Source organism: Myripristis murdjan, chromosome 12, assembly GCF_902150065.1.
Source record: "Myripristis murdjan chromosome 12, fMyrMur1.1, whole genome shotgun sequence".
NCBI lineage: Eukaryota > Metazoa > Chordata > Actinopteri > Holocentriformes > Holocentridae > Myripristis > Myripristis murdjan.
This window is the reverse complement of record NC_043991.1, coordinates 7,044,034-7,070,436: the sequence shown is the minus strand read 5'-3', so window position 1 is coordinate 7,070,436 and position 26,403 is coordinate 7,044,034. Positions and strand designations below refer to the sequence as shown.

Genomic DNA, 26,403 nt, shown 5'->3' with positions numbered 1-26,403 from the left:
ATGATATAATATCACTGTAGCGTGAACATTTTCCATTTTCCATAAATTTCACCCAAATGCCAAATATCCCTAACTTTTTGTGAGTAGTGTATATATATATATATATATATATATATATATTTTTTTTTTTTTTTTTTTTTTTTTAATGACGTACAGTTTAATACAGCAAGTTAACTCTTGATTTTTTTCCCCCTCAAAATAGCATTAGGCATTAGTAAATAAATTATTAGTCGTATTTGTTGCTTGTGTGTATGTAGGCCTATAGCTATCAGTTTAAACACCCAATAGCCTATACCTGTGTCTTTGTTTCTCAGTTAGACTAGTCTAAGTTGAATCTAAGGCCTAGACTCATCTTAAACTAAATTTATGCAACTGGCCCCAGTTTTTATCACTTGGAGTCCTTGCAGAAAGATCGTGCAGGAACAGACCTCCGGCTCAGTGTTTGCTCTTATATATTACCAGCCAGCATCACTGCCATTCAGTCCCCGCGCTGCACAGGAGAAGAAACAAAGGGGGCAAACCAGGTAATGTCATCCACAACACTGTAAGAAGTTATAATAAGCTCGGCTGAACGTAATTTGTTGTACTTGCTCTTTACTTTCTGTCCATTTGCTTTCTACTCCTCTATATTTTATATGTAATAATATTGTTCCAGGTGCTTGAGATAAGGTAACACCAAAATAAATAAATGCATTGAGTTTAATTATGCAGACACCCTTGAAGTTTCATCCACGATGAAGACGGACCACGACACAAACAAACAAACTCATAAATAAACATCCAGGGAAGAAACTGAACAAAGTGAAGTTGAGAGTCTTATGTAAATGATGTGCAGTCTTGTTCTGACTCTCTTTGTGGTCACTTTGCCACAGCTCCTTGTCCTGTCGCTGTCTCACTGCCTCTAGGTGTTTGGACTCGTCTTTCTGTCTCTGTCCTTGTTCTCGGCTCTGTCCCAGTGATTGGATTGTAATTTTAATAAACCCCCTGCATCTGATGAGGGTTACATCTGCTACCATCACTATCCCTCTCTCCTTACTGTCCCCTTATTTTTTAATCTCTCCTCAGTGTTCCTTAAGGCTACCTCACTGTGGCTGTGGTGCAATTAGGGCTACCACATCCAAGGAGGAGGACGGGTCTTTGAGTCTCATTTATTTATTTATTTTTTCTTACTTTTGCACTGCGTCTGATGTGGTGGAATGGCTGGGAAATATTTTTGATTTGTACTTTATTGCATTTTATTTTATTGCAACTGTGAACACGCACCTATACACATACAGACCCACAATACAACATCCAAACAGGCCTACAAATCACAAGAAGAGATAGATATGATGGATTGGACCTTTGCTGGGGAAGAACGTTGAGTAACTGGACCTCCTAAATTTTTAATTGAATACCCATGCTCCAGGGAGTGTAATACAGTAAATGACAGTGATGTATCTCTCGTAGAGCTCTGACGGTGATGGATTTTCTCTCTCTCTCTTCCTTTTTTGCCTTTAGGGCAAGATAATAGAATAGTGAAGGTACTTTTGGCTCATGTGGGTTCATATTTAATCTATCAGAGACCCGTGCACACCTAGAAATACTTAGACACGTTCACAGCAAATCCTCTGTCTCGCTCTCTCGAGAGATGTACTGCCTTTATGTTTTAAGAGGGTGTGTGTGTGTGTGTGTGTGTGTGTTTCATGGTGTGGTCTCCTCAGCACCAACTGGACAGATTAAGAGTGTGTAATCCAACAGACGATCATCTGGAGACAAACTGAACTCAAATCAAATAGCACATTTTTAATGGTTTCCTCAGCCAATTTGTCGATCACATTTTCAGTTACTTACTGGAAAATCCATGTTACTGAACAGCATTACGTAACTACATTTAAAGCTTGTGTAGCTTCACTTTTTTCTTACACAATTTTGACAAAACACCATTACACAGTGAAGGTCAGAGCTAAAATATAATCCATTCTTCAAGGCTGCTGCTGGGGCTGTAATCCCTGCTGTTAAAATCCGTTTGCTGCGAGTCAAACAACCAATCAGCTCAAGGAAGTGTTGGTACCTCAGTGCCCATCAAGTCCTGTGCACATGCACCAATGCGCCATGCTCAGATTTCATCAGGTGTGGGATAATTATTTTAATATGAAATACAGACATTGCCTAAACATCTGTGCAAAACCTTTTTGTCTGTTACATGCCTAAAGCAAGAGGAAGACAAGACAAGAGAGGCCATCATTTTTTAATTAGCCACCATGCACTGATCAGTAACACTGTTACCTCTGTGACACGTGAAATAAAACAAAATAAAGTAGAAAATTATGTAATACTATATAATATTTATTTTTTTCAGTGTATTTCAAAGGCACTCAGCATTGTGATTTGATTGCGGTTTCACCATCCCTTTTAGAGCTTGAGGAAAGCCTCTAATTGTTCCATCTCCACTGCATTATCAAAACTGTCAAAGTCCTAAAGAGAGAGAGAGAGAGAGAGAGAGAGAGAGAGAGAGAGAGAGAGAGAGAATCATTAAATCTTTATTTCTGTTTCTCCCTGCACAACAGGTGATCCAGTATCAACACAATTTTGCAATCAGCATCAGGACTTCCTAGATTACAGCCGTTACCCACAGTTTTGAAATCTAAACCATTTGGCTGTGAGGCACAAATGAAGATACAGAAACAGAAAGTGTGGCAGGGCTCCTAAATGCTTGATGCTAGAGCAATCATCCATTCTACTTTAATTGACCGTTCTCACTGTAAGGTGGGCATAATCCCAAAACGTTTGTGCAACCAAACTTCATTTTTGAAAGTGTGTCACAGTCACAAGGCCAGAGGAGCCCATGAGACGGGGAATTTGTTTAAACTGAAATATTCAGTTGAATGCAGAGAAGGTGCATCTCATGGGCTGCCACGCAAGTCAATAATACAAGACAACATCATCGGCGTACGTCATCCATCTTCTCCCAAACTTTTCATTTTGCTCATTTTACCTCCATCATTGGGTTTAGTGTCAGTAATGTGTCATTTTATGCTGAATTCCTGTTGTTTGTTTAGTAGACGTAGTTCGTGGCAGCAGTCACATTGTGAGATGATTTTCCTAAATTTATGAAACTGTCAGAAATTTGTCCCAGGCTATCTTTGGTCGCAAGAGCATGACAACAGCCATCTTTGAACCTTTCTCGCATTGCGATGTGGGGTCACTGTTCTGTTGCCACGACCAAAGAAATCGCCACATTTCTCTCACGCTGGTCATCTTGCATCTGGGACAGCCCAAAATCGTACAGTGTGTGCATGTCATAAGAAGCAGCAATGGCGGGCAAGTGAGGCAGAGCAAGGATTTGATGAAGCATTAGCAGGAAGTGAGCAGAGTGGCCATCAGCAGAATGAATGAAGGAGGTGGATGGGCTGGCAGGTGGAGGCAGGAGAGCCAGCAGACAGGGTAGAGGAGACACAAGCAAGCAGGCAACAAGCAGGCAGCAGGTCCTGTAGCAGGCTTACAAGAGGGCGTGGATTTCACCACAATGTTGGCAGGAACAAGAGATATAGCATGCTATTACTGGAGCAACCCGCCTGCAGCCTACGCCCATGTGGGCTTATATACTATGGGACATGACTGGCTGCAGGTATGAATCCCCACGTGCACAACAGCACAACAGGAGAGTGGAAAGAGGAGTGTGAGAAAACAAGAAAAACACACACACACACAAACATAGCTCAGAAATAGACAGTGGAAAACAGACATCTAACCAGGGACTGTGACAGTCGTGATGTCAAATCATTTCCCCCAGACGCTGTGATCCTGCCAATGACTGCATCAACCTGCATGTTTGTGATAGCTGAGGGCCTTGAGGCATCATTACACCTCTGTGTTAAACTATTTGTTGTATTATGTAAAGCTTTAAAGGAGCATCACCCCAAACCAGCCCGGCGTCATTGCTGTCACGGAAAAGTCTGAATGCTTTAATCACTTATTGTCAAGACATTCCTGGCGTTAACTGGTGTGTGTGTGTGTGTGTGTGTGTTCTATGTCTGAAAACCTGTGGGTGTGACAAAATAAATATTGATTTAATCCCTACGTCCACACTAACCTTAACCCTGGACTCTCAAGTTACTTCTTGAGACAAACTTTGGAGCAACTTGCATTTAATTTTTTTAATCTTACTGGCTCTGCGAAGCATTTGTCACACTTGCTTGTAAAACCTTTGCAGCTGATGCAGGTGACATAATTATAGAAGATTTAGAGTATATGATGATTAATTATGCCACAGTGTGCCTGTAATTGTTACAATAATACGGAGACGACTTCAGCCGCCTGCTGTTTAAAATGAGTCATTTTGTACAGAGTGCAAACACACAAATCTCTGCCTGATCAAGGCTGAAAGAGCCTTGAGCTGCGATGATACGTCTACAATCTGGACCAGAGACCTTCAACCTTTTTTGACCGGGGACAAAAAAGGTCAGGGAACTCCAAGAGCAAGCAATTATAATGTGTAAAATTAAACAAACAGTGCATTCAAACAAAAAAGTCAGCTACAAGCAATGCTGCACACATTTAGAGAGATGCAAATTTAATGTTCAACATTTTCATATTAAACCTAAAGTTGTTTGAGTTTTTTTATTCATTTGGGTTACTTCATCCATAATACAGGATATTTGGACTAAATACTCACCCTGTGCTGCCTCTATATAAATAAATAAATAAATAGATAAATTATATTCCATGAAATCCCAGCCAAAGAGAGGCTCAGTGCTACAGTCTGGAACGGAGTCCTCCAACCGTTTAGGCGAAGGGCTTATATTTGAGACTTGACTATCATTTTTGCAAGTTATAGTATGACTTACTCCACAGTAGGTGTCCCCATTAAATATTTGAGGGGGCACTGCAGTCGGGTCCTGCATTTTCCTCCTCATCTCTTCCTTGCCATCATCCACAGCGACGTCCACAGTCTCGAAGGGGATATTCTTGCTCTCCAGTACGAAGAAAATCCTTTGCTGTCGTTTCTTCATCTGGATAGCAGGGCAGGGCAAATTCATTATCCAATTCAGGGTGGAGTAAACAATTTAATCACAGCGTAAATGCACCCAGGCGGGAAAAAAAAGAGAAAATTTGTGTATTTTCAGCATACTTTATTCACCGTATGCTGGAAGTTTAAGTTGAAAGTGCTTTGTGAATTCTCAAAAGGCTCATTCAGCTGTGAACCCACGACATGAGGTGTGAAAAGCAGCACTCAAAGATACAGGATTACTGTACACAGGCTCGTCTTGCTGGTCACAAAGTGCAGCTCTGTGCACACAGATTTCATAAGTCTAGACTGCTGGCTACGCACACATGACATACTGAGTACAACACGCCTTAACACAATATAGCATTGTGTACTTCATTTGACTGAAATGGAAATTAAGAACAGAAACAGAGAGAGTCCTCCTCCTATATTGTAGCATGCAGGTAAAGGAGTGAAGGAGGAGCAAAAGTAATGGCATACTGTACCTCAAGGGTCCCGGTCACACTGGAGTAATACACCACAACTTTCATATTTGATATTTTAACGCTAAAGGTCTAGGGACAATCCGCACAAAGTTAGATTCGTCTTTTGGCGTGGCAGTGTATGTCTGTGAATGTGTGAGGAAGTGCATGTGTGGTTATGTGTGTGTGTGTGTGTCAGAGAGAGAGAGAGAGAGAGAGAGAGAGAATGTCAGCTATCCAGGGTGCAGTCAGCAGGTTTGGACTTGGCTTACCTGTATGATGGGCACACCCACTTCTCTGACTGCCATTCCTGTTGCAACCTGCCTGCCTCAGTTGCTCACACATGCACCCACCCACACACACACACACACACACACACACACACACACACTCTGTCTCTCTCTCATATCACACTTATCAAAATAAACAAGCTGCTGCAGCCCAGGCCTCATAGTGCAGTAGTAAAACAGAGGATGAGGCGTCTGTGAGAAACAACATGATATCCTACTCAAGACATTTTAAGAAATTTACCTTTCAAAGACTTGTGAAAGTTCACATTCACGTTACAAAAACCTCTATCAAAACACAATGTGTGAAGTATTTAAAATATACGTCTTGGAATTTAAAAAAAAAAAAATGCAAATAAGACAGAGTTGGAGTTGGTGTAAGATTTGTTTTTTCACTTTAATGGAGCCAAGCTAATCACTCCCATAGACTTCTTGTCCTTCTACCCATATGAACCGAGCCAGTTCCACCAAACCGGTCTGGTTAATTCGGAAAAAGGGTGCTTTACCCAAAACGTTGGAGTATTACTTAAGGTAAAAAATCTGCCAGCAGAATGAAATAATCTCACTTGTTTTTGTTTTTAATCGACTTGCCTCCACAACTGTCTTGAATCAAGCGTCATTGTCTTGACACTCTTGGTTCTGCATTGCTTCAATGTATTTATAGATGTCCCCAGAAGAAAAAAAAGAAGTGAAACTGTGCTGGAAACAAGTGTAATGTCAGAACACACATTAACCCGGAGACAGCCATTATAATGCGCGGATTCAAACAAAAGGTCAGCTCAATGTAATGTTGCACACATGGTGAGAAATGCAAATTTATTGTTCAACACAGTTTTTTTTTTTTTTATTCACTTCAGTGGTTACATCACCCATCAATGCAGGATACATTTGCAACAAGTACTCGCCCTGCGCTATCTTTAATCCCTGGTGAAGAAAAGTTTTACCTTTTTAAGCCCTCATGGTAAATTTATATTCCTAGGACTGCCAGCCATGTCTGGTCCAGGGGGCAAAAAAAGAGGCTCAGTGCTTTTACAACAGCAAAATGATATCAGAAGTTGAGGTTGCTTTCACACCGCTGTGGGTAATGCGGCTGAAGTTGGTGAGGACGCCCTAATTGAATATTCGGTGAGTCCGCATGAAAGAGGGGGTCTCAGATCGGCTCCAGGCGAACTCTGGAGATGTGCATTTGAAATGAGAATGGTAACCCCACCAACGCTGCCAACTGTGTGTTGAGAAATGAAATTCTAGCCTTTCTGTACCTGGTTGGTATCCATTGCAATGAAGTTACGAAGACGCTGCTGTGTCTCCAGCCTTCCATGTCGGCATCGGGATCTGATAGCGGCGTGTCAGACCGGTATTTTCACGGATCACAGCCGTGTCTCACGTCTCTCACGTTGTGTTTCGTTAATTTTCCTTTGATGCACGGACAAACGGAGGATGACCGCCCTCAACGTTGAGATCCATGGTTCTTTACACACTTTATTCTTTGACCCATAAAGGCCTAAACATTGCCGTGTGTTGCGTCCTTGTGGGCACACAAGGACGCACAAACCATGAACTGTCCTTTATAAACAAGCTCATCACTTTGGTTTACACACTGTGGTCCAGCTGAACAAAATGAAAAAAAAGTAATTCATCAATGACCCGTTAGTCTGCACCGTGCAAACTGACTAATACATCTTAAAGTGTAATAGTCAAGAAAGTGTGACACAACAGATGGACATCCGGAGACACACTGCAAAATACAGATGGAACGAGAAAGAGATAAATGGACTGACCAAATGTGCTGCCTCTTTTTAGTATCAAGGAGGGGGGGGGCGGGGTGTTTAACAGAGCAGGATCATAATTATCTCCTCATAAGAGCAGAGGGACAGATGGAGAGAGGGCGAAACAGATATTTCAGCAGACAGACAGAAGGACACTTAACGCCCAATGTGCTGGTTTGCCGCGTCAAGAGGGCTGACAGACAGGTCGGCCCCCTTTTTAGGCCCAGTGGACCACACCAAAACTGTAATGATCTCTCTGAGAGCTGACAGACGGCTGGAGAGAGAGAGAGAGAGCCTGGGAAAAGCCTCGAGAATAACTGGATGAACTGGCTTTGCTGGACGGCAGAGTGGCTGTCAGTCAGAAGGTCTAACCTGGTGGGACAGCGGGGAAATCAATGGCAGACAACAGAAAGTTAATCTCTATTGATAGCCTGGAGACACACACAACATAAAATGGGATTGCTCAGAGACAGCACAGACACTGTATGCGGTAGTCTGTGTGTGTGTGTGTGTGTGTGTGTGTGTGCGTGTGTGCATGTGTGTGCGTGCATGAGAGAGAGAGAGAGCTTACATAATGGCTAAGTTATATCATTTGGGATATTGTTATGATATGCTTATCTCAAGACACAATTCACTAACTGATATGAGGGGATAATAAATATAAAATTTCAGTGATAAAGCATGACCATGCACAATTATGTTTAGTTCTGACCTACAGATGTTTTTAGCAACTGATTGAATTGGCTTGCTCGGATGTGAGCAATTAAAAAAAAAAAAAAAATGTACTGATGTAAAATTGTGATGGGCAAGCTATTTCAATTGTGATTAATACAGCAGAATGATGTAGTGTGATTTTTTTTTTGTTTTTGTTTTTTGTCCCATGATATGTACTGTCAGACTTTTGTTATACAATATATATGATTTGGATGTTGCTAATTATTTACTCATAAAATAAGACCCTACTATTGCTAGACAATATTAAGTTAACATGATATTTTTGCCAAATTTCTCTCATAACCGTGAGGCAGTTGGTCATACTGCCATACTGATGTCATACTTTTTTATTATGATACATTAAAGTATCCAAAAGAAGCATTTCAGTGCCGGTGTGATGATCAGAGGCTGAGGTGTACGCTGTGATATATCTTGTAAAGTTGAACGGTGCGACGCTCAGCGGCACAAATGGATTCTGCTCTGGTCGGCTACTGATGTTCACATTACAGTTTTTTTTTTTTTCTATCGCTTTACCTCCTCTGTCAACTCAGAAACCCTGGTATCAAAACAGTTAATCCGTCGGCCTAATGAGAGGCGCTCTGCCCAAAATAACACATTTGGTTTGCAAAAGGCTCTTACCATGACAAAACATTTCAAACACGCAACAAAAGCACATTTTGTCACCGCCCAATGCAACTTGCAGTCAAGCGAGTGAATCCAGCCACTCACTCACTTCATACTCAACACCAAAATGCAACACAGCCTTTTCAGTCTGTGCAGGTTCCACTTTACTTTTTCCTGTGTGTATTTCAGTCATATTTTTTTTTTTGACAATTTACATAGTTACATATTGTAAAGCAAGTAGCAAAAGCCTGTATTTCCCTCAAACAACTCAACTTCTGCCCAAATGAGTAGATTCCTTCAATCAGCTCTACTGTACTGTAACACAGCTGACAGCAGAATACAAAATACAGCTCTCAGTTTGAACAAGGTTCTCCTGTGAGCTACACATTCAAATGTGAACTTACAGTAAAGAACTGCATCCAAACTCAGAAAGACTTTGAAGTGAAATTTTACTGCATTGATGGCAAAAACTGAAATACTGTAATTCACATACAGTATTACACAGAAAAACTCAAAGGAGTTGAAAAAAAATACAGAATACAATTTATAGGCCCCTTTTTTGTAGGTGCATCCTGATTGATTGGTGAATGGTGACTGGTGAAAAGGGTTGTGATGCAGGTGCACTAGTGATTTCACAGTGATGCAGGTCATTTCTATCAGCTGTGAGCAGATGTTTTGCTTTTGACTACCATAGTAAATTGAGAAGTGTTGTGCAAAAGAGCGTGAAAAATGTGTGAATCCAATGAAAAGGTAGGACCACATTTGCAAAAGAAAACTTCTGCTGTGGTTTGGAGGTGAAGATGATGACAAAGTGATTCCCAGTTTCATTACACTGGAAAAAGCGATTGAAAAAAAACAACAACTGTATTTTCCAGCACGCTTTATTTCAGCACCCATCTTATTTGCAGCAGTACACACACCGCCAGCATCACTGGTTGCGTAACTTTAATGATTTGTTTTCGCTCATGCATCTCTCTCCTCCGTCCCTGTCTTGTTTCTTTCGCTACCCCACTCTCACTCTTGCGCTTGATCTCTGCGCTTTCTTTCACTTCCCTCTGCCTCTGTCTCTACCTTTCCCACTCGTCTCTGTCATTCTGTCTCTTCTCCTACTCCATAACATGAAGAAACTTCCATCTCTCTCTTCGTCTTGTCCGTATTTTCCACCCCCGCTGTCCTTAAACTGTCTCCCTCCTCCTCTGCCCACGTTCCCTCCTGTTCCGCTTTTCTTTTTCCTCTTGTGCCCGTCTTAAAACAACAAAAAGTTAGACCTCACCAGAAACTTACTCAGACCACACCTGTTGGACCAGAAACTTTTTGCACAGAAATATTTTGCACCAAGTGCCAAGATCTGCAGTTGCAAACACACATTCTGATAGGAATAAGCCCTCAATTCAGGATTAGAGAGCGCCAATTTTTTTGTATTAGACAAACCCAGTAAGTTCCACAACTGTGGCTCAAGAATAAATAATTATTTAGTTGATAGAATAAAGTAATTAATAAATAATTCTAGCTCTGTATAGGGGGAAGCATGCCTCACGAGGTGGAGCGGTCGTCTGGTAACTGGAGGGTTCCTGGTTCAATCTCCAGCTCCTCCAGAGAGTTGAAGTGTCCCTGAGCAAGGGACTGAAGCATTGTTAGTCTCTGTGTGAATGTGTGTGTGTGAATGGGGGAATTGAGGCAAAAAAAAAAAAAAAAAAAAAAAATTGTAAAGTGGTTGGTAGACGAGAAAAGGGAAACCAAAATGAGTGGACACAAGATGATTTATTGGGTGAGATTAAATGGGAGACCCATGGCTGGACCAGGAATCATATCCTTGGAATAACGGAGGCTAATCTTGTCCGTTTTGGGATTTTATGCTGGCCTGGGGAGATGGAGAGGAGAATAGCCAGGAATGACTGAACAGACTGAAAGCAACAGACCTGCTTTTTTTTTTTTTTTTTTTAGATTATGGCATTCCTGCTTTTTTAGGTTGAGAGACAGACGGGAAAATGAGGAGAGGAAGACGGATGTCATGCAACAAACCTCCTCAGCTGGATTGAAACCCAGGCCACTGTGATAATTTGGTGTCATTTACCACTGAGCAGCCAGGATTCTCCAAGATATATATTTTTTTAATGCTGTGGCCACAACGGTTGAGCGATAATGTGCCAGATTTCAAGGGGAAGTCCTTGCAGGAGGTTAAACGCCCACTCCCACTTCAACCAGGGACACTCAGAAAACCAAGTGAATGCACTCAAAGATGATGTCTTAAAGGAATATTTTGAGTCTGTGCAGCCTGATGGGCTTTTATAACACCTGAAAAATTCTGAATGCCACCTGACAACCGCAGATGAAAATGTTTTAAAGATTCTGTTGGGGATTTCTCATCAAGAGCTTGTTCAAAAGCCAGAGTATGTGACAAGAGTCTCTGCAGCAGATTGCCCTAAATGGTAAGGAGCTTCAAGAAACGCATGCAAGTGAAGAAATGTACGGCAACGTCAAGGCACGACAACCTTTTAAGTCCCGTGACGGCTGAAATTACCCGCAGATTTGACAGCAAAACAGAAGTAAGTGGAACATCAGATCAAGATGTATCAGAGTAATGGATGAAGATAACTTGGGCAAGTTTCGGAGGTTCACCACAGGACCTGATCTGATGACATGCGACAGGATACTCATTCAGTTTGCACAGGCTCCTGATTTCACAAGACAGCCCATTGGGCGTACAAGTGTAGGATCCTGGAATTAGTCGCTATGAGGATTTCAAAGAATCTGCAGAAGCTGAATTTAGAGCAGCACTTGAGAGCAGCATCTGGGTTATGGGTACTGAGCAGCTAAAAATTGCCCATTTGAGTCATGTTACTCAACTCTGGTCCTGGTGTAAACAGTAAAAATACACTCACTAATTTTTTCATTTAGTGATGAATGTAAAACTGATTATCGCTGCACTGGTAAAACTGAATTTGTTACATATTAATGTAAAACTGTGTATTTTGTCCCTATTTTAGTCAATTTCATGTGCTGAACATTACTGAGCTGATTTTTTTTCTCTGAAAAATTTTAAAATCACTGTCATAAGGTCTTCAGCTCTTTTTCTGATAGTTTACTCAAATTTTGACACACACTTCAAAAAGCATTATTACACATAGGAACACTCTTTTTCTAATATCTTCATCCATGCACATGCATTGGGGTTATAATGCAGCAGGCTTGGTTTTTATCATGCAGTGTTTGCACTTGTTTTTAATTGCCTAAACTATACTCTTTTTTTTCACCTTATTGTAAAAAAACTTTGAACTACACCCCCTGCATGAAAGGTGCTATAAATAAAGTATTATTATCATTATTATCAAACGTTTGTTTGGGCAATATAAGATTGTTCAGTGATGTATATAAAAAAGCTGTCCTTAGTTATTATGCTGTGCTTAGTTTTGTGCTTTTTGACTTTGCAAACTAACCTTAAGACATGTTGGCACTCTCATGTGGGCATTATTTTATATTTAGTGCTGACTAAACAAGAGGAAAGTAGAAGTTCCTCCAAGTCTGCTGGCAAACTATTTCTGTATTTAACCCCATTTCAAATCTCGTCTGTGAGTCTGAACATAAAGATCACTTGAAACTCCATTTTTCTGATTCTGTCTCCAGTATATCCTCTTAATTAAGCAGTGTGGATGAGCCTTGTGCATAAGGAAAACACAGACATATGGTATTATTTTTCTGATGACTGTGATCAACTAAATGAGAGGCTTAGAGAGCTCATTTGTTCTGCCTGCACTGGCAAACCCGAAAAATTGGCCCTCACCTCCCGACGCTAAAACAGCATCATCAAATGTTGTTGGCAGCGGGTCCTTGGATTACCTTTTTTTTTATATAGAAACAATTGATATCCAGCTTGATTGTTTTTGTTCACAATAATTTTGTTGTCTTGTCATTATGATCCAAGAATGTTTCATGCCATCCAAAATAATTTTGGTATTTGTCAGATTTCATTCTGCTGCATTCTGTTATGTTGCAGACAGGACTGGACTGTAAAACTGCAGTGTATACCCCCACTGAATCTTTACATCGGATAATCATTTTCTGTAAGTCCTTTCATGATATAAACATAAAATACCTCTTATTGTTCCCTAAAACTTTATGTATTTTTAGATTGTTTTCATTTTATCTTACTGTTGCCCTATTCCAATGTAAGTTCACACATATAGCTGTTACCAAGTTAATTTCTCAGTTGAAAAACATCCAGCATTTAGTGCATGATATAAATGATAGACACTTCTTTTCTTCATTTTTATTCTTTTGTGCTTTTATTTTGTTATTCCATTATTCCTTTTCCATTTGCCATCACTGGTATTTAAAAATGTGGTAGTTACCCTATAGCTTCTTAGAGAGAGAGAGAGAGAGAAAAAAAAAGAAAGAAGACAAATACCCTGTGGTTTCTTGGTAAAAATGTAAATGGCCTGTACCTAGCTCAGAATAGCAGTCCTGGAAACTAAAGTGCCACTAAATAGATTACAGCAGCTGATCAGTGAGGGAGCCCGTGAGCTCACATGAACACACGATCATCATGTTGCTGTAGGACTGCACCAAATCTGTGCTCTGTCCTGTCTGTATTATGTTTTGCCCTTCAAATTTAATCTGTTTTGATCATGTGAAAATGTGCATAAATTGATCACAGACACCTGAAGACATAATAGAGCAAAATTTGTGTGTGTGTGTGTGTGTGTGTGTGTCACCATGTGTACCTGTGAAAATGTAAGTGCATGTGCAGGACAGAGAGGCAGGGAGAGAGTACACATGTTTATGGGTGCTTTCATTACAAGGCACTGAACTGATTATGCTTTGAAATATACATGCACCCCCGCCCCCGACTAACATCCCATACACACAGAGTGCATCAATCCCTTGCTGGTGTATTTATGCCCCACCACATCTGAGCAAGTGGCTATGCTGGGCTGCTGCATTGGGACCACTGCCTGACTTATTTCTCCTGTCTCTTGGTCTTTAATGAGCCACGCTGCCTGACTAGCAGGCTGCTTATCTATGCCCATTTGCATTAATAAATGTTAAGGAAGTTCTGCCTTAAACCTTACCTTAATGGTCACTTAGCCTTGACTGAGCTGCATAAATCTTTTATTTTATTCTGCCATCCTTATCTTGCAGCAAAAGTAGCATTCTCATATCACAGCATCAGCAGTTTTGTTGCCACAAAGTTAAATCCCGTTATGCCTGAAATGATACCATAAGCTATCAGCAGCTACCACAAGTGAATAAAGCTGAAAGCTCACTTCACCAAGAAGTCACAAATTGTCCTTGACAGCTGTGACTGGACCCCTGGAGCTCTGTGTCATAGAACCTGTCCACATCGCATATATAATTCATCACTGCCTGACACTTTTCCAAAGCTTCATTCAACTCCTTATGTGACTTCAACACACAAAAAATTAATTCTTCATTCATACAACCAGCAAAACCCCAGTGTTTTACATCTTTCAAACCCTTTAAACCCATGCCAGTGATTCTCAGCTGGTGGGTCTCAGTCCAAAAGAGGACTGTGGTTGTGCGGGAAGAGAAGTGCAATGGATATCTAGTATAGTGCTTTAATTTTGAAGTAGAATTTCCCATTGTGGCATGTACGCAACATTAGCTTCATTGATGGAGAGCAAACTGCAGTCAAAAACTGAGGATTTCCCTTCACCCCTGACCTTCCCTGAACTGTCACCACTGCTAACTGCAGTGCTGAAACCCGTGGAATGAACTCTGTCTGTTTGCTTGAGGCAGAACTGTAGCACAGCTCAGTGACTGTCAGTAATAGTTTTGGTCACGGTGGTGAGCTGTAGCTCCTCGGACACATGTTCATGCTCAAAGCTACGCCCTCGTCCAAGTGTATACACTGTAGAAACCATAAACAAAGCATGCAATCACAGGTTACCGGAAGACTCCTGTGGCTCCTGTGCAGGAAAGCATGGGCCATCTTTATAAAGTGATTCATCACCGCAGTTACGTCAACAGAGTGTTGGTTCTTGTCCTCTGCTGACCAGAAGATGATGCAAATGAGTTCCACAGAGGATTAATTTTTTATACTCTCTAATGAGGCCCAGTGTGGGTCCTGGTGGGTACACCCCTCTAACAGCACCAGATGTAGGCATTCATATGTCTCTCCATATTAGTACAAAAGAATCATTGCCTTGGCAGGTGAGGAGTTCTGACTTAACCTTGGTGTCCTACCAGATCATAGACTCCTTTCAAGGCTCTGTCCATCAGACTTGCTGGGAATACCATTTGAGACATCTTTATTGCGCTCATCAGCTCTTTCATCTCTTGCCGAGGAAACCATCCCAGGCCGTGGGCGTCTCCCAGTGCTTCAACAAAGCTAGTGTCCTGAACCGTGATGCTCTTGTCTGGAGGAGCCCCTCTTGACATGCTGGGATCCCGATGTTGGTGGCCCTTTTATCGTATGCAATAAAAGTGAAGGCACAGTGTCTAGTCCTGCAAGTTGAAGCTGCTAGAAATGGTGGATAAGGTAGATGCCCTGTTCTCTGTAACACTCTCTGAGTCACTACGAAACAGCAAAGCAACTTTGACCATGAGCTGCAGAAGTCTCAGATGTTTGAGGCTGGCTGGGATTGCTGTGCTGCCTCATAAAAGGCATTCATAAGTGGTTTCTAAAGCAGTCATTTACTAATGGAAGAGGGAGAGGGGTCACGGCTCAGTGCACAACATTCATGGGCCTACATTGTACTTAATGTTGAAGTTGCAGGATAATAGCTTGGCCAGTCATCTTGCTCGTAGGTGTCAAGCTTGGGCATGGTCAGCAGATGGGGGAGTAGACTGTTATTCAACACTGTGAATTCATGGCTTTTTAGTCAATGGGTGAACTTTTCAGACATGATTAACTTCAAGGACATGAAACCAAGATGATTGGCAGGACACTTTTACCACTGTAATTTGTTCAAGGTCTTACTGGCAAAGATAATGGGGCATGCTTTGTCCTCTTCGGCAGGAAATTGTGATAAGATTGCTCTAAGCCCATCCAGACACACATGCACAGACAAGATGAAAGGCTTCAAGGAGTCAGGGTGAGCCAGCACAGCACAGCTGAGAACCTCACTCTTGAGTTTAATGAAGGCCTTCTTACACAATGGGCACTAGTCTGCAGCAGTTAGTTTCCTGAACATGTCTGCACTCCTCAGTAATATGTCACAAGACTTAATGCTTGACTTTTCCACCCGTCTCGTCTTCTGACCTCCTGTGAGAGCAAAGAAAGGCTTGGCAGTAGCTGAAGAGTGGGATTGAAGCTCTGGTAGAAGAAAAACATGCTCAAGAAGAACTGAAGCTTTCTCACCAAAGTGCAACTGTATATGGTCCTCATGGTCATGACTAAGAAACCAAGAATTTTCACAAGAGCTTAAACTTGATAGCACTGTCTCTCAGGTTCTGGACCATCACCCAAAATCTTCTTAAGGGCTTCCTCCTCAGTTACAAGGAGGTCTTCCAAATAGTAGTGTGGGCTGCTGAAGCTGAGGTCACCAAGTTACCAAGTTGTTCAACATGATTTACATGAAAGAAGCAGAACTACTACTGAGCCACTGTGGCATCAGCTTGCACTTATTCAGCCGACTGATGCAGTGAAGGTTATGTACTTTTATTTTGTCACACACCAGGATGCTGTAAAACCCAGAGCTCAGGTCCATGGTGCTGAAGAAAGCATTCCTGCAGCTTGGTGAAGGAAAGGGTGTGCATTCAATCCCCTGATGTGTGTAGAAATCCAAAGCCCATCATTTGTGAATGATCCCTTTTTTCCTTAATGCCAGCGAGGACGTGTAAGGTGATGGTGATGACAAGAGGGCAATCTCCTGCATAGCATGTGTGAGGGGAAACTATCTGCCGAGCAAATGCCATGGACAAAATACCGTCTCACAACAACTTGCCTGAAGAAAATATCCCCATTACTCACTCCTTAAATCAATTCAACAAGCCTTGGATGGAGGTGAAGGTGGCATGGCATGAATCAAAATGTAAGTCACTCACTCTGAGGTCAAAGAGCTTGTTTTTGAAGGCGGTTTCAGTGGCAGCTGGCCTGATAACCTAATCCTGCTTATCATTTACGGTCTTATTTATGGCCATGCTGAATGTCAAGATCTTCCACTGCAAGAAAAAGTCAAATATCCTCAACATTGCAGTTCTGCTTCACAGTAACTGGTCTTGACAGTGGGTTTAGTTATCGTCATGGGCAGGGGTTGCGCAGTAATAACGTTGTATCTTGCAGTATTTAAAAACAGCAACAGGGTCATTTTCAGTACCATCAGCGGGAGATTGCACAAATATGGGATTTTAACATGGGACACATTTTTGAATCACTAGGTATCTAGAAAAATAGGGAAGTATTGGAAGAGATGTTATCTGTTTACACACTATCTGTTGTTCACCTCAGCTTACATAATGAAATTAACTGTTTAGGTTAACATTATAACATTTTGGAAACTTGTACCAAAACCAGACAAGGCAAGTGCCCTGCAAAGATAAAGAACTCCAGTGCGAATTCCCCCAAGAAACCACAGGAAACTGGAGATAGAAGCGGTGAGGAGATGAAACACGGTGAGACAATATGAACTGTTGGAGAGGAGAGGAAAGAAATGGTTGGAGACAAGCAGGCAAGGATGTGGGAAAGGCCAGGATGCAATGTTAGCAAGCAAGGAGAGCAGAGGAGTTTATAGTAGAAGAGCATAAAAAACCATCAGTCTGTCGGTGTGAGAAGAGGAGCTAAGAGGAGACAGCAACACAGAAGTACCATTCAAAGAATGATAAATGGGTGTGTGCCAGAGAACGACGGACAGACGGGCCACAGGAGAGAGGAGAGGTGCACAGAAAATCATTAAGTCAGGCAGAGTATCAGGGAGAGATATGAAGGGTAGAGAATGCTACAGACATACAGCAGCAAAGATGCAGGAATGATAAATAGAGAGAATACAGAGACAAAGAGGCAAACCTGCCAGAATCCACAGCTAATTTCAAACACTACTTAAAGGTCACCTTGTGCAGTGTTGGCACGGCTGTGTTCCCGAGTAACTTTAGTTTTCCTATCACTTGGAGCTCATAATTCTCCTCTATTATGTTTTTATTTGACTAAAGAAAGAGAGAGAAGCATGCCACAAAACACTGCCAGGATCGCTTCAATTTCTCAATTTAGCGGGAGATTTAAATGAGCACAGCTGCAGTTGAGTTAAATCTGAATACGCTGCCACTAATACCTGCAGCTGGGTTCTTTATGAGGCAACAACATGGCGTTCAGCACCTTTGAAGAGGATAATACTATAATCAAGACACATTTCTGATTGCAAGACAAGGTTTATTCTTTTTTTTTTTTTCCACATTTCAGGCAGTACAACTTGCAACAGGGCGGCAGTGTTTGAGGTCAGCACAAGCAGCCAACGTGATGATCATATGATGATGATGATTCACAAATCATAGACTACTCCACGATGCCCTTATAGTCACAGTGGGGAGGGAAATACAGTCCTGAGAGCACCAACACTGATTGAAACTCATCACCTCTGAGGTCTTGTCAGACACTGTGGCTTGAGGTAACACTCACTTTATGGCCAAACAAAACAAGCCGCTTCTATGCATGGACACTCACTGTGTCTGTGTGGCTGTAGCATTTTGTGTGCTAAAGTCAGAACTTTTTCAAAAAGAATGGGTAAAAAGAAATCCCAAATGCACATTGCATATTTGCAGAATCGAAAGTCATGAGGAGAATGATTAATGTGAACTCTTCGCCCTCCCACTAGAACCAATCATAAGTTTGTGGTGGGTATGAGGCTGCATGCATGTTCCCTTTTGCCACAGACTTATGTTGGCCCAACAACTTAATAAGACACATAAGTACAAGTTACATTATCTGTCCTCGTTTGTTGTAATTTAAATTTTTTGGTCAGCTCGGAAGCGTGTCCCTGTACAGTATGATCATCACGTTGGCTGGTTGATCAGTCGATCAGCAGTTGCCTCAAACTCTATGAGGTGGATTCCATTAAATCTCACAATAAAGTTCATTTGATCTGTGAAACCTGTCAGTTTTGGTGACCCTATGAACTTTCTGAGCAATAAGTAAGTTTATAGCACATCTAAATTCAACACAATATTCCACAGTGTTACACAACATCAGACAAATGAAAAAATTAGAGCAAATTATAGCAAGTTAAAAACAAGTTAAGACGTTAAAATAAAAAAAGCTGCACAACATCAGATATAAATATAAAAAAACACTAAAACAAAATAAAATAATTTAAAAATAAATTAAGCCTCTGTAATAAGGTTAAAAACAAAATAAAGCCTTAAAATCAAATTAGGCCGCCAGGGCAAATCAAGTTAGATAATGCCAAATACAATGATAAAATTGAAACTGTATCTGAACTAGAAAAGCCGGCGAGAAAAATGTGTTTGTATATGTCATGTTGTTTTTTTTTTTTTTTCCATTGCCATAAAATTTTGTGACAACATTCGTGTCACCTACAGCTTGAATCTTGGCCATGTTGGTGACTCCTTCCTTTTCGCGTCACCAGCAGGCCAAAATGTTAGACCCATAACGAAAAAAAACTGTAGCAGCTACAGACATGGAATCTCAGCTGTTTTTTGTTTTGTTTGTTTGTTTTTTTCAAATGGAGTTTTCATGTCCCTGTGTTTTCGTGGGTTTTCTCTGGATGCCTCTGTTTACAGTGAACTGAATATTCCACATTGCTCATACATGTGAATGGGCGAGTGTGTTTGTCTGTTCGTCCTGTGGTGGCCTGGCAATGTGTGCAGGCTGTTTCCCTGCTGGGAAATGCCTCAGATCCTCAAAGCCAGTATGGAAAATGGATGGATGGGCAACATGTAAATGAGTTGGTTTATACACCATACGAAGGGCCACAACTCTGGGTGCACAGCCTCATAAATCAATGTATAAAATAATTACTGCCAAGAATAAACACCATAATTATGTTTGGAGTACATGAGGAAAAAAAAAAGATTAATTATATTATAGTGGTGTCTGGAGTCTGTAAGCAATCAAAACACCATGGTGGTATTTGGATTCTGCGAAAGCCAGCTATTAAAACATCATAATGGTGTTTGCAGTCCAAGAAAATAGGTTATCATAACACCATGGTGATTTTCAGAGTCCCTTAAAGTAGGATATGAAAAAAATTAAGTGGTGTTTGGAGTTGAGAAAAATAAGCCCCTGAGACACCTTAGAGTTTTAGAGTTTGAGGTTTTACAGATCCCAAAACACTGTCATCTTTAAAGTCTTTAGAAACAAGAATGTCTCTAATCCTGTAATTTATAAAATGTGTATCAAATTGTTTATCTTACTGGTATATCCATGTTCTTTGCCAGCTTTGAAAACTGTGATCTGAATAAATTTGTCAAAACAATCACGATTTTAACTCCTTTGTATATAATATTCACTGATTGCAGCTGTTGTGCCACTACTTTTTCAGTTTCCAAACACTGAAAGAAAAAAACTATATTTTTGTCCAGCCGAAACAGCTGTTTAACTCAAAGCTCAAGACATAACGTCAACAGTGCCATATTACAGTCCACATAAATGCTCATCCATGAACACACAGAGCAGATGGTGTTACTATTAGGCATGCACTCTTTAACCCTCATGCGCAAACAATCCCTGCCAAATGTTGGAAATCTGCAGAGACCACTTCAGTAATGGTTTTCCAAGCACTTCTATCTACATTTTAATAGTCCTTAATAAGCTGTGTTTGACAGACTCAGTTAATAGACAGCAAGCCAGTGCCTTGCATCTGAAGATTATCTCCTGACCCCTAATCAAGCAGTATGACTCAACTGTGGCCAACTCTGGCTACTATGCTTGTAATATCAAGGGATCCACTTCTGAAAGTCTTTGTGTGCATGTGTGTGCGTATACATGTGCATTAGTACATCTGCAAGCAAATGCAAGTCCCATGACTGACAGTATTTGAAAAGAAAGAAATTTTGCGCTAAATGTCTTGCATCACACTGGCCTGTGAGATCTCAGCAAACCTCTGAGAATAAACAGCAAGAATTTACATACAGTTGAATTAAACATAGAGTCAATATAAAATGTACGTACATGTTCGTGCATTAATGTGTTAGGGAATATCGCCAATTTGCTATTGGAAAAATATGATGTGTAAATGCCTACCTTGAGAAAAAAATTCCTTGATTTCAACCTAAATTCAGTGTTTGTCTGTATTTCACCGTGGAGACGCATTTAAATGTTGACTCAGATTTGGCAGCACAGAACTAATAAAGAACATGACAGTACAGGAAATGCCCAAACTATATATAGCAATTTTATAGAGCTCTATCCAAGGGGGAAAAAATGAGGAAAAAAAACAACAATATACTTCGGACCGATTATTCTCTTAAGAGTAGAAAGTCTCAGCCGCACAATAGGCCACAGACAATAACACACCGCAATTAAAGTCACATTTCATAGTAATTCTACAGAAAATGCAGTGGGATTGTAGTCTGTGGCTATAGCAGGCAATTATTCAAGCCAATATTCAATTCAGATGGCAGGGAAAAAAAAAAAAAAAACATCTCTGACTCTGAAAACAGCCTCTGCAAGAACACACTCAATGTATAGAGTTGAAATAATAACTACTTTTACATAACTTTAAAAAGTAGCTCAGTTAATTTCAGACACACGGGCTAATGATGAGCCCTATAGCCCGGAGAAGAGACTTGAGAGAGGCAAGAAATGGCAAAAAAAAAAACGAGGACACAGGGAGTGTGTGTGTGTGTGTGTGTGTGTGTGTGTGTGTAGGATTGACTGAGCATGTGTTTCTCTGTGTGTGGACTAAGGCCTGGTCAATATGACTGTTGTTTCAGCCCTTTCCTCTGCTCAGCTCCACATGCACACGGTGACTAGATGAGAGAGATTTATAGCTGTGCCTGCAAGCCTCGACTCTCCCTCTCTCACTCCCTGCCAGCCTAAGAGAGCCAGTGTGATGAGATTTGCCCATCCATGCATATGGTCAACTAATAGACCAGCTGACCAAGCTGGAATCCTAACAGGGGAATAAGAAAAATGAGTGGGAAGAAGCAGGGAGAGATGAACAGATAGAGAGGAGAGGATCACAATACACCATTCAGGCTATTTTTAAGTGGAACAATTACATAGGGTTTGTTGATCTATTTGTGCAAGGTATTTTCCTGTAGTTCATATCCAAAATCCACTTTAGATTGAAAAGGATTATCAGATCATACTGCAATGATTCTTATGCTGCAAGCAAGCATGCTGGTAACCAAAGCAAATTAGAGGAATCAACTTCACTAAAATTAGAGCTAACAAAACGTGACTAAATTCACTCTACTTTTTATGAGCAGTTATGGGTAGCTCATCAATCATTATTTTTTTCTTTTACTCTTAAACTCTTGTGCCCTTGCTGAGGAAAAGGAAGGCTTGATGCTTCCGGTACAGCAGATGAGAGGCTGTCAGGACCTGCCCTGATGCATGGTACATGGAAACCTGCCTGTGGATCCAGAGGGAGTCCTAAGGCGCTGTGACGCCTCCAGCCTCAAGAGGATAGTCACAGCAAGTCGGTGTACACACTCCCCAGTTCTGATATAACTTATGCTAGAGCAGCATCTACCCCGCTATCCTCTTTAGAAGCCGCCACTGCTGTCGTTTCTCGCTGTAATCTCACATAAGCCATGCCCGTAGCTGTGAGTAGGACGCTGACTGGCCTGAACTGCTGTGGTTTGGCCACAAGCGCATAACTAGAAGCTTAGCAAGTTGGATTCTTGTGTAATAATCCAGCTACCTTGCAAGGTAAAGTATTATTCTCAAAATGCATCTTTATGGCATAGTTTGGCCATGGATGGGGCTAGGACTCAAACCCTCCTAAAACTCATGACCTCAGTATTTCTAAAATCCTGTTCGCAGCCCCGTGTATGTGTGTGTGTATGTGTGTGTGTGTGTGTGTGTGTGTGTGTGTGGTCTGGTGCATGTGTCTCTAATATCATTCATTAGCTGACTGAGCTGTGCCAGGGTGTTATACCAGGCTGCCAAAGGCCTTGAGCTCTTGGTGCGAAGCTGCCTGCTAAGAGATGACAACCTTCCCAAAGGACTTGGCCTCTCTGTCTGTTTAATACAGCAAGGCAGACACAGAGCCCAATCAATTAAAGAGCAGGAGCTGCTCACATCACAGCTGCACCACAGGCAGCGGGAACCTCAGCACCAGGACACTTCCACTGCACAGGAGGAATGGGCTACAAGGACGACAGAAATAGGCACACACACATACACACACACATATATTCTCATACATGCGCTTACATAAATACATACTGTATGTATAATACAGTAACACATGCACACAATGTGATGTGAACATGTGAGGACACGCATACAAACACACTGCAACGTAGTTCAGTCTTTGGACTACGCTGCACCAGTTTAGCCAACATTCAGACTGTTTCATGCTCGTAGGCCCACCTAGAGATGCTTGACTTTCTCTGTGTCTTAAATTGCAGTTCCCTGTGTCATAATGACTCCAGTGTCCTAGCTGCAACTTGTTGAAAATATGACTCCAAGGTTCATAACCAGGACCTGTAGTACAGCTGCCAGATAGAGGATTCAGTCTAAAGCATTCCCAGGCCCGACTTCTCTTTGTATCTCTGAATTCTTCAAGCTGCACACACAACAAGGTCACTCAGGCTTAGGCAAGAGGCTGCTCCATGGTCCAAACCAAAAATTAGAGATTACCACACCTCCTCTGTTTTAGCTCCAAGTCTGTGGAACAGCCTCCCCGTGTGTGTTAGATCACTCAATAAAAACATTTATTAAGTCGTTTTTTTTTTTTTTTTTTTATTAACTTCAATTTAACAATGTCGTGAAATGTTTGGATTGCATGTTGCACGCCTCGTCTGGACTTTATGATGTGGTCTTTTGTCCCATGTCCATTTTTAATTTTCCGTTTGTTATAAACTATTTTTTTTTTTATAGCAGATGTTTTTGTTTGTTACTGTTGCGCCACTTGCATGTTATTTCATACAATAGCTAAATAAAAGCTGCTACATAAATAAAGTCTTATTCACCCTGACACACATTGATACATTTGACTTTCATACTACTACTGTATATTTGACATCACCTACTCTAAATGCCTCTATATGTTATACTATACAGGATCTGGTCTGTCAGACTAAACGGAGACTACTCTCTGTCTAAAAATGACCTTAATGTCTCTTTATTTGAACATCTCTATGATTAAATAGTTTGCAAAACTTAATTTAGGAGATGGCAGATAGTGCTGTCCATGTGCATGGGCTGCATCTTTGACATTTACATCAAAAAATCATTAAAAACAGTAACCAACTTGAAGGAAACAGGCTGATATTGTCAATGATCCATACATTCGTCCATGCATTTTCTGGGACCATGGTGGCAGCAGGCAGTGGAGGACAGCCCACATGTCCTATTCCCCTGCCACACCCACCAGCTCTTTTTAGGGGATCTCAGTTTGTTCCCAGGCCAGCCAGGCTATATAGTCGCCCTGAGCCTGTTCACGGTCTGCCCCGGGGTCACTGCCCAAGTCAGATGTACCCGGCACACCCCCACAGCGAGGCGCACAGGAGGCATCATGACTAGCGGCCCAATCAGCCTCAACTGGCTCCTTTCAGCGCCAAACAGCGGCTGCACTCTGAGTCCTCAGCCTACGCTCCCCCACCCTGCAGAGGAGGCTCATGTCTGCCGCTTATATCCACAGTCTCATTCTTTCAGTCATGATCCGGAGCTCATGTCCACAGGTGAGGGTTGGAACAAAGATCGACGAGTAAATCGAGGGCTTTGCCTCCAGGGTCAGCTCCCTTTTCACCACCATGGCCCAGTAATGAACCCATAACCGCAGCCACTGCCCTGATCCGCCTGTTAGTTTCCCACTGCATTTTACTCTCGCCCTTGAACAAGACCCTGACATTAATTCTTCCATTTGAAGTGACTCAATCCCAACTCAGAGGGGGCAAACTACCTTTTTTTTCTTGACAGAGAAGCAGCAAGAAGAGATGCAACCCTGAGGTCACCATACTGAAAAAACATTTGTGGCTCAATTCATCAGGTTAAACACCAACAGATCCAGCTGTTAAGAACCTTTCCCACTTACATTAACATATTAAAACGAAAGCCCACGCACACACGCACCCACACACCCACACACTTATGCACACCACAGAATACACAAACAAACCACAAGTACCACTTGCACGTCCAAATGTATGCAAATGCAGTCGGGTGCACTATGCACGCACTCATACATGCACAGGCACCGCTTTTCTGTAATACTTATGTAATACTTAAAAAAAATAAATAAATAAATACTGCTACTTTATATTCTTACAACAGCCATGCTTCCATTATAGCAAAATTGGTCCGATTCATCTCACCTACTGCTCTGCTGCTCAGCATACATCCACACAAACGAATCAACACCTGCTGGGACGGACATACATTAATTATGTTTCCATTTCAAATAACACCTCATGTGATGATGGATTGTTTATTCGAAACGATAATGATTGCAATCAAAGAAACTGTCATGTAATCACAGTGTTATGACAGTGATTATTAGGACATATAATGATTATTTAAGACTGCGAGCAGATGAAAGATTGCGCTCATATCTTCATTTCCTCAAGTCTTAATTCTTGGCCTTTCCTCTGTCCTGTGAAATAAATCACTTCTCATTGGTCACATGCTGAGTGTTGTACTGAGAGCTAATCCCAGTCCAATTTATTCCATCTAGGTCAGAGAAGCATGCAGCGAGAGCGAGAGCACTCTTAAATCTTCAGCCTGCATTCAGAAATGAGTAAGCTAATTAAAAGGGCTGCAGAGGCTGCGGTCGTGAATTCGTGTGCCAAACAGCTTCCCATAACCTCCTCTCTTGCTGCCCTATTGATTCCCCGTGTCATTTATGAGTTTTGTTCCATTTTATTACCCTGAACGAGTGTGCGCGCGCGAGAAAGAGTGATTGAGACAGAACAAAGAAACTCATAAAATTCTAATGGGAACCAGGCTTGTGCGTTTTTTTTTTTTTTTTTTTTTTTTTTTCTGCTCTCCTTTTCTCTCGGGTTGCTTTTCATTGGCTTGTGATACGATCATAAACATCTCATTTAAATGTGAAAAACCATAAAAGATATATAGAGCCAGAAAAGTGACTTTATTTGGCCTTTAGAAACATGACATAAACTTCAAAAATAATTTAAAAAAAAAAAAAAAAAAAAAAAAAAAAACAGGTTCAGCAGCTGCTTATAGGTAGGACTTCAACCCAGGCTACCTGTTACCTGTAGGTTATTATTTCACTGTCACTCATCCCGTATCATCACTGAATGAAGGGCAAGTTGCTTTAAACTATTCTCTGATAAGTCAATATGTTTGTGGTTTACTCTGTGGCCTATTTCTCTATTTAAGCAAATGAGAATAACACAGTTAAGAATGGCAGCTCTCTCTCTCTCTCTCTCTCTCTCTCTTTCTCTCTCTCTCTCTCTCTCTCATTCCTCCACAGTGTGCTTGCTCTCACTCGATGGGATGTTGTGTGCGTCCTCAC

At 41.4% G+C, this 26,403-nt stretch overlaps 1 protein-coding gene across 1 annotated transcript; it reads right to left on the bottom strand.

Moving 5' to 3' along the window:
* Window positions 1-1,768: 1,768 nt before the first annotated feature.
* LOC115369052 (SH3 domain-binding glutamic acid-rich protein homolog) lies at window positions 1,769-5,640 on the bottom strand. The gene is made up of 3 exons (XM_030065560.1): window positions 5,476-5,640; window positions 4,830-4,994; window positions 1,769-2,457 (listed from the first exon to the last, which is right to left on the bottom strand). The coding sequence occupies exons 1-3, from the start codon at window positions 5,518-5,520 to the stop codon at window positions 2,395-2,397; spliced, it is 273 nt and encodes a 90-aa protein (XP_029921420.1). The 5' UTR covers window positions 5,521-5,640; the 3' UTR covers window positions 1,769-2,394.
* Window positions 5,641-26,403: the final 20,763 nt, after the last annotated feature.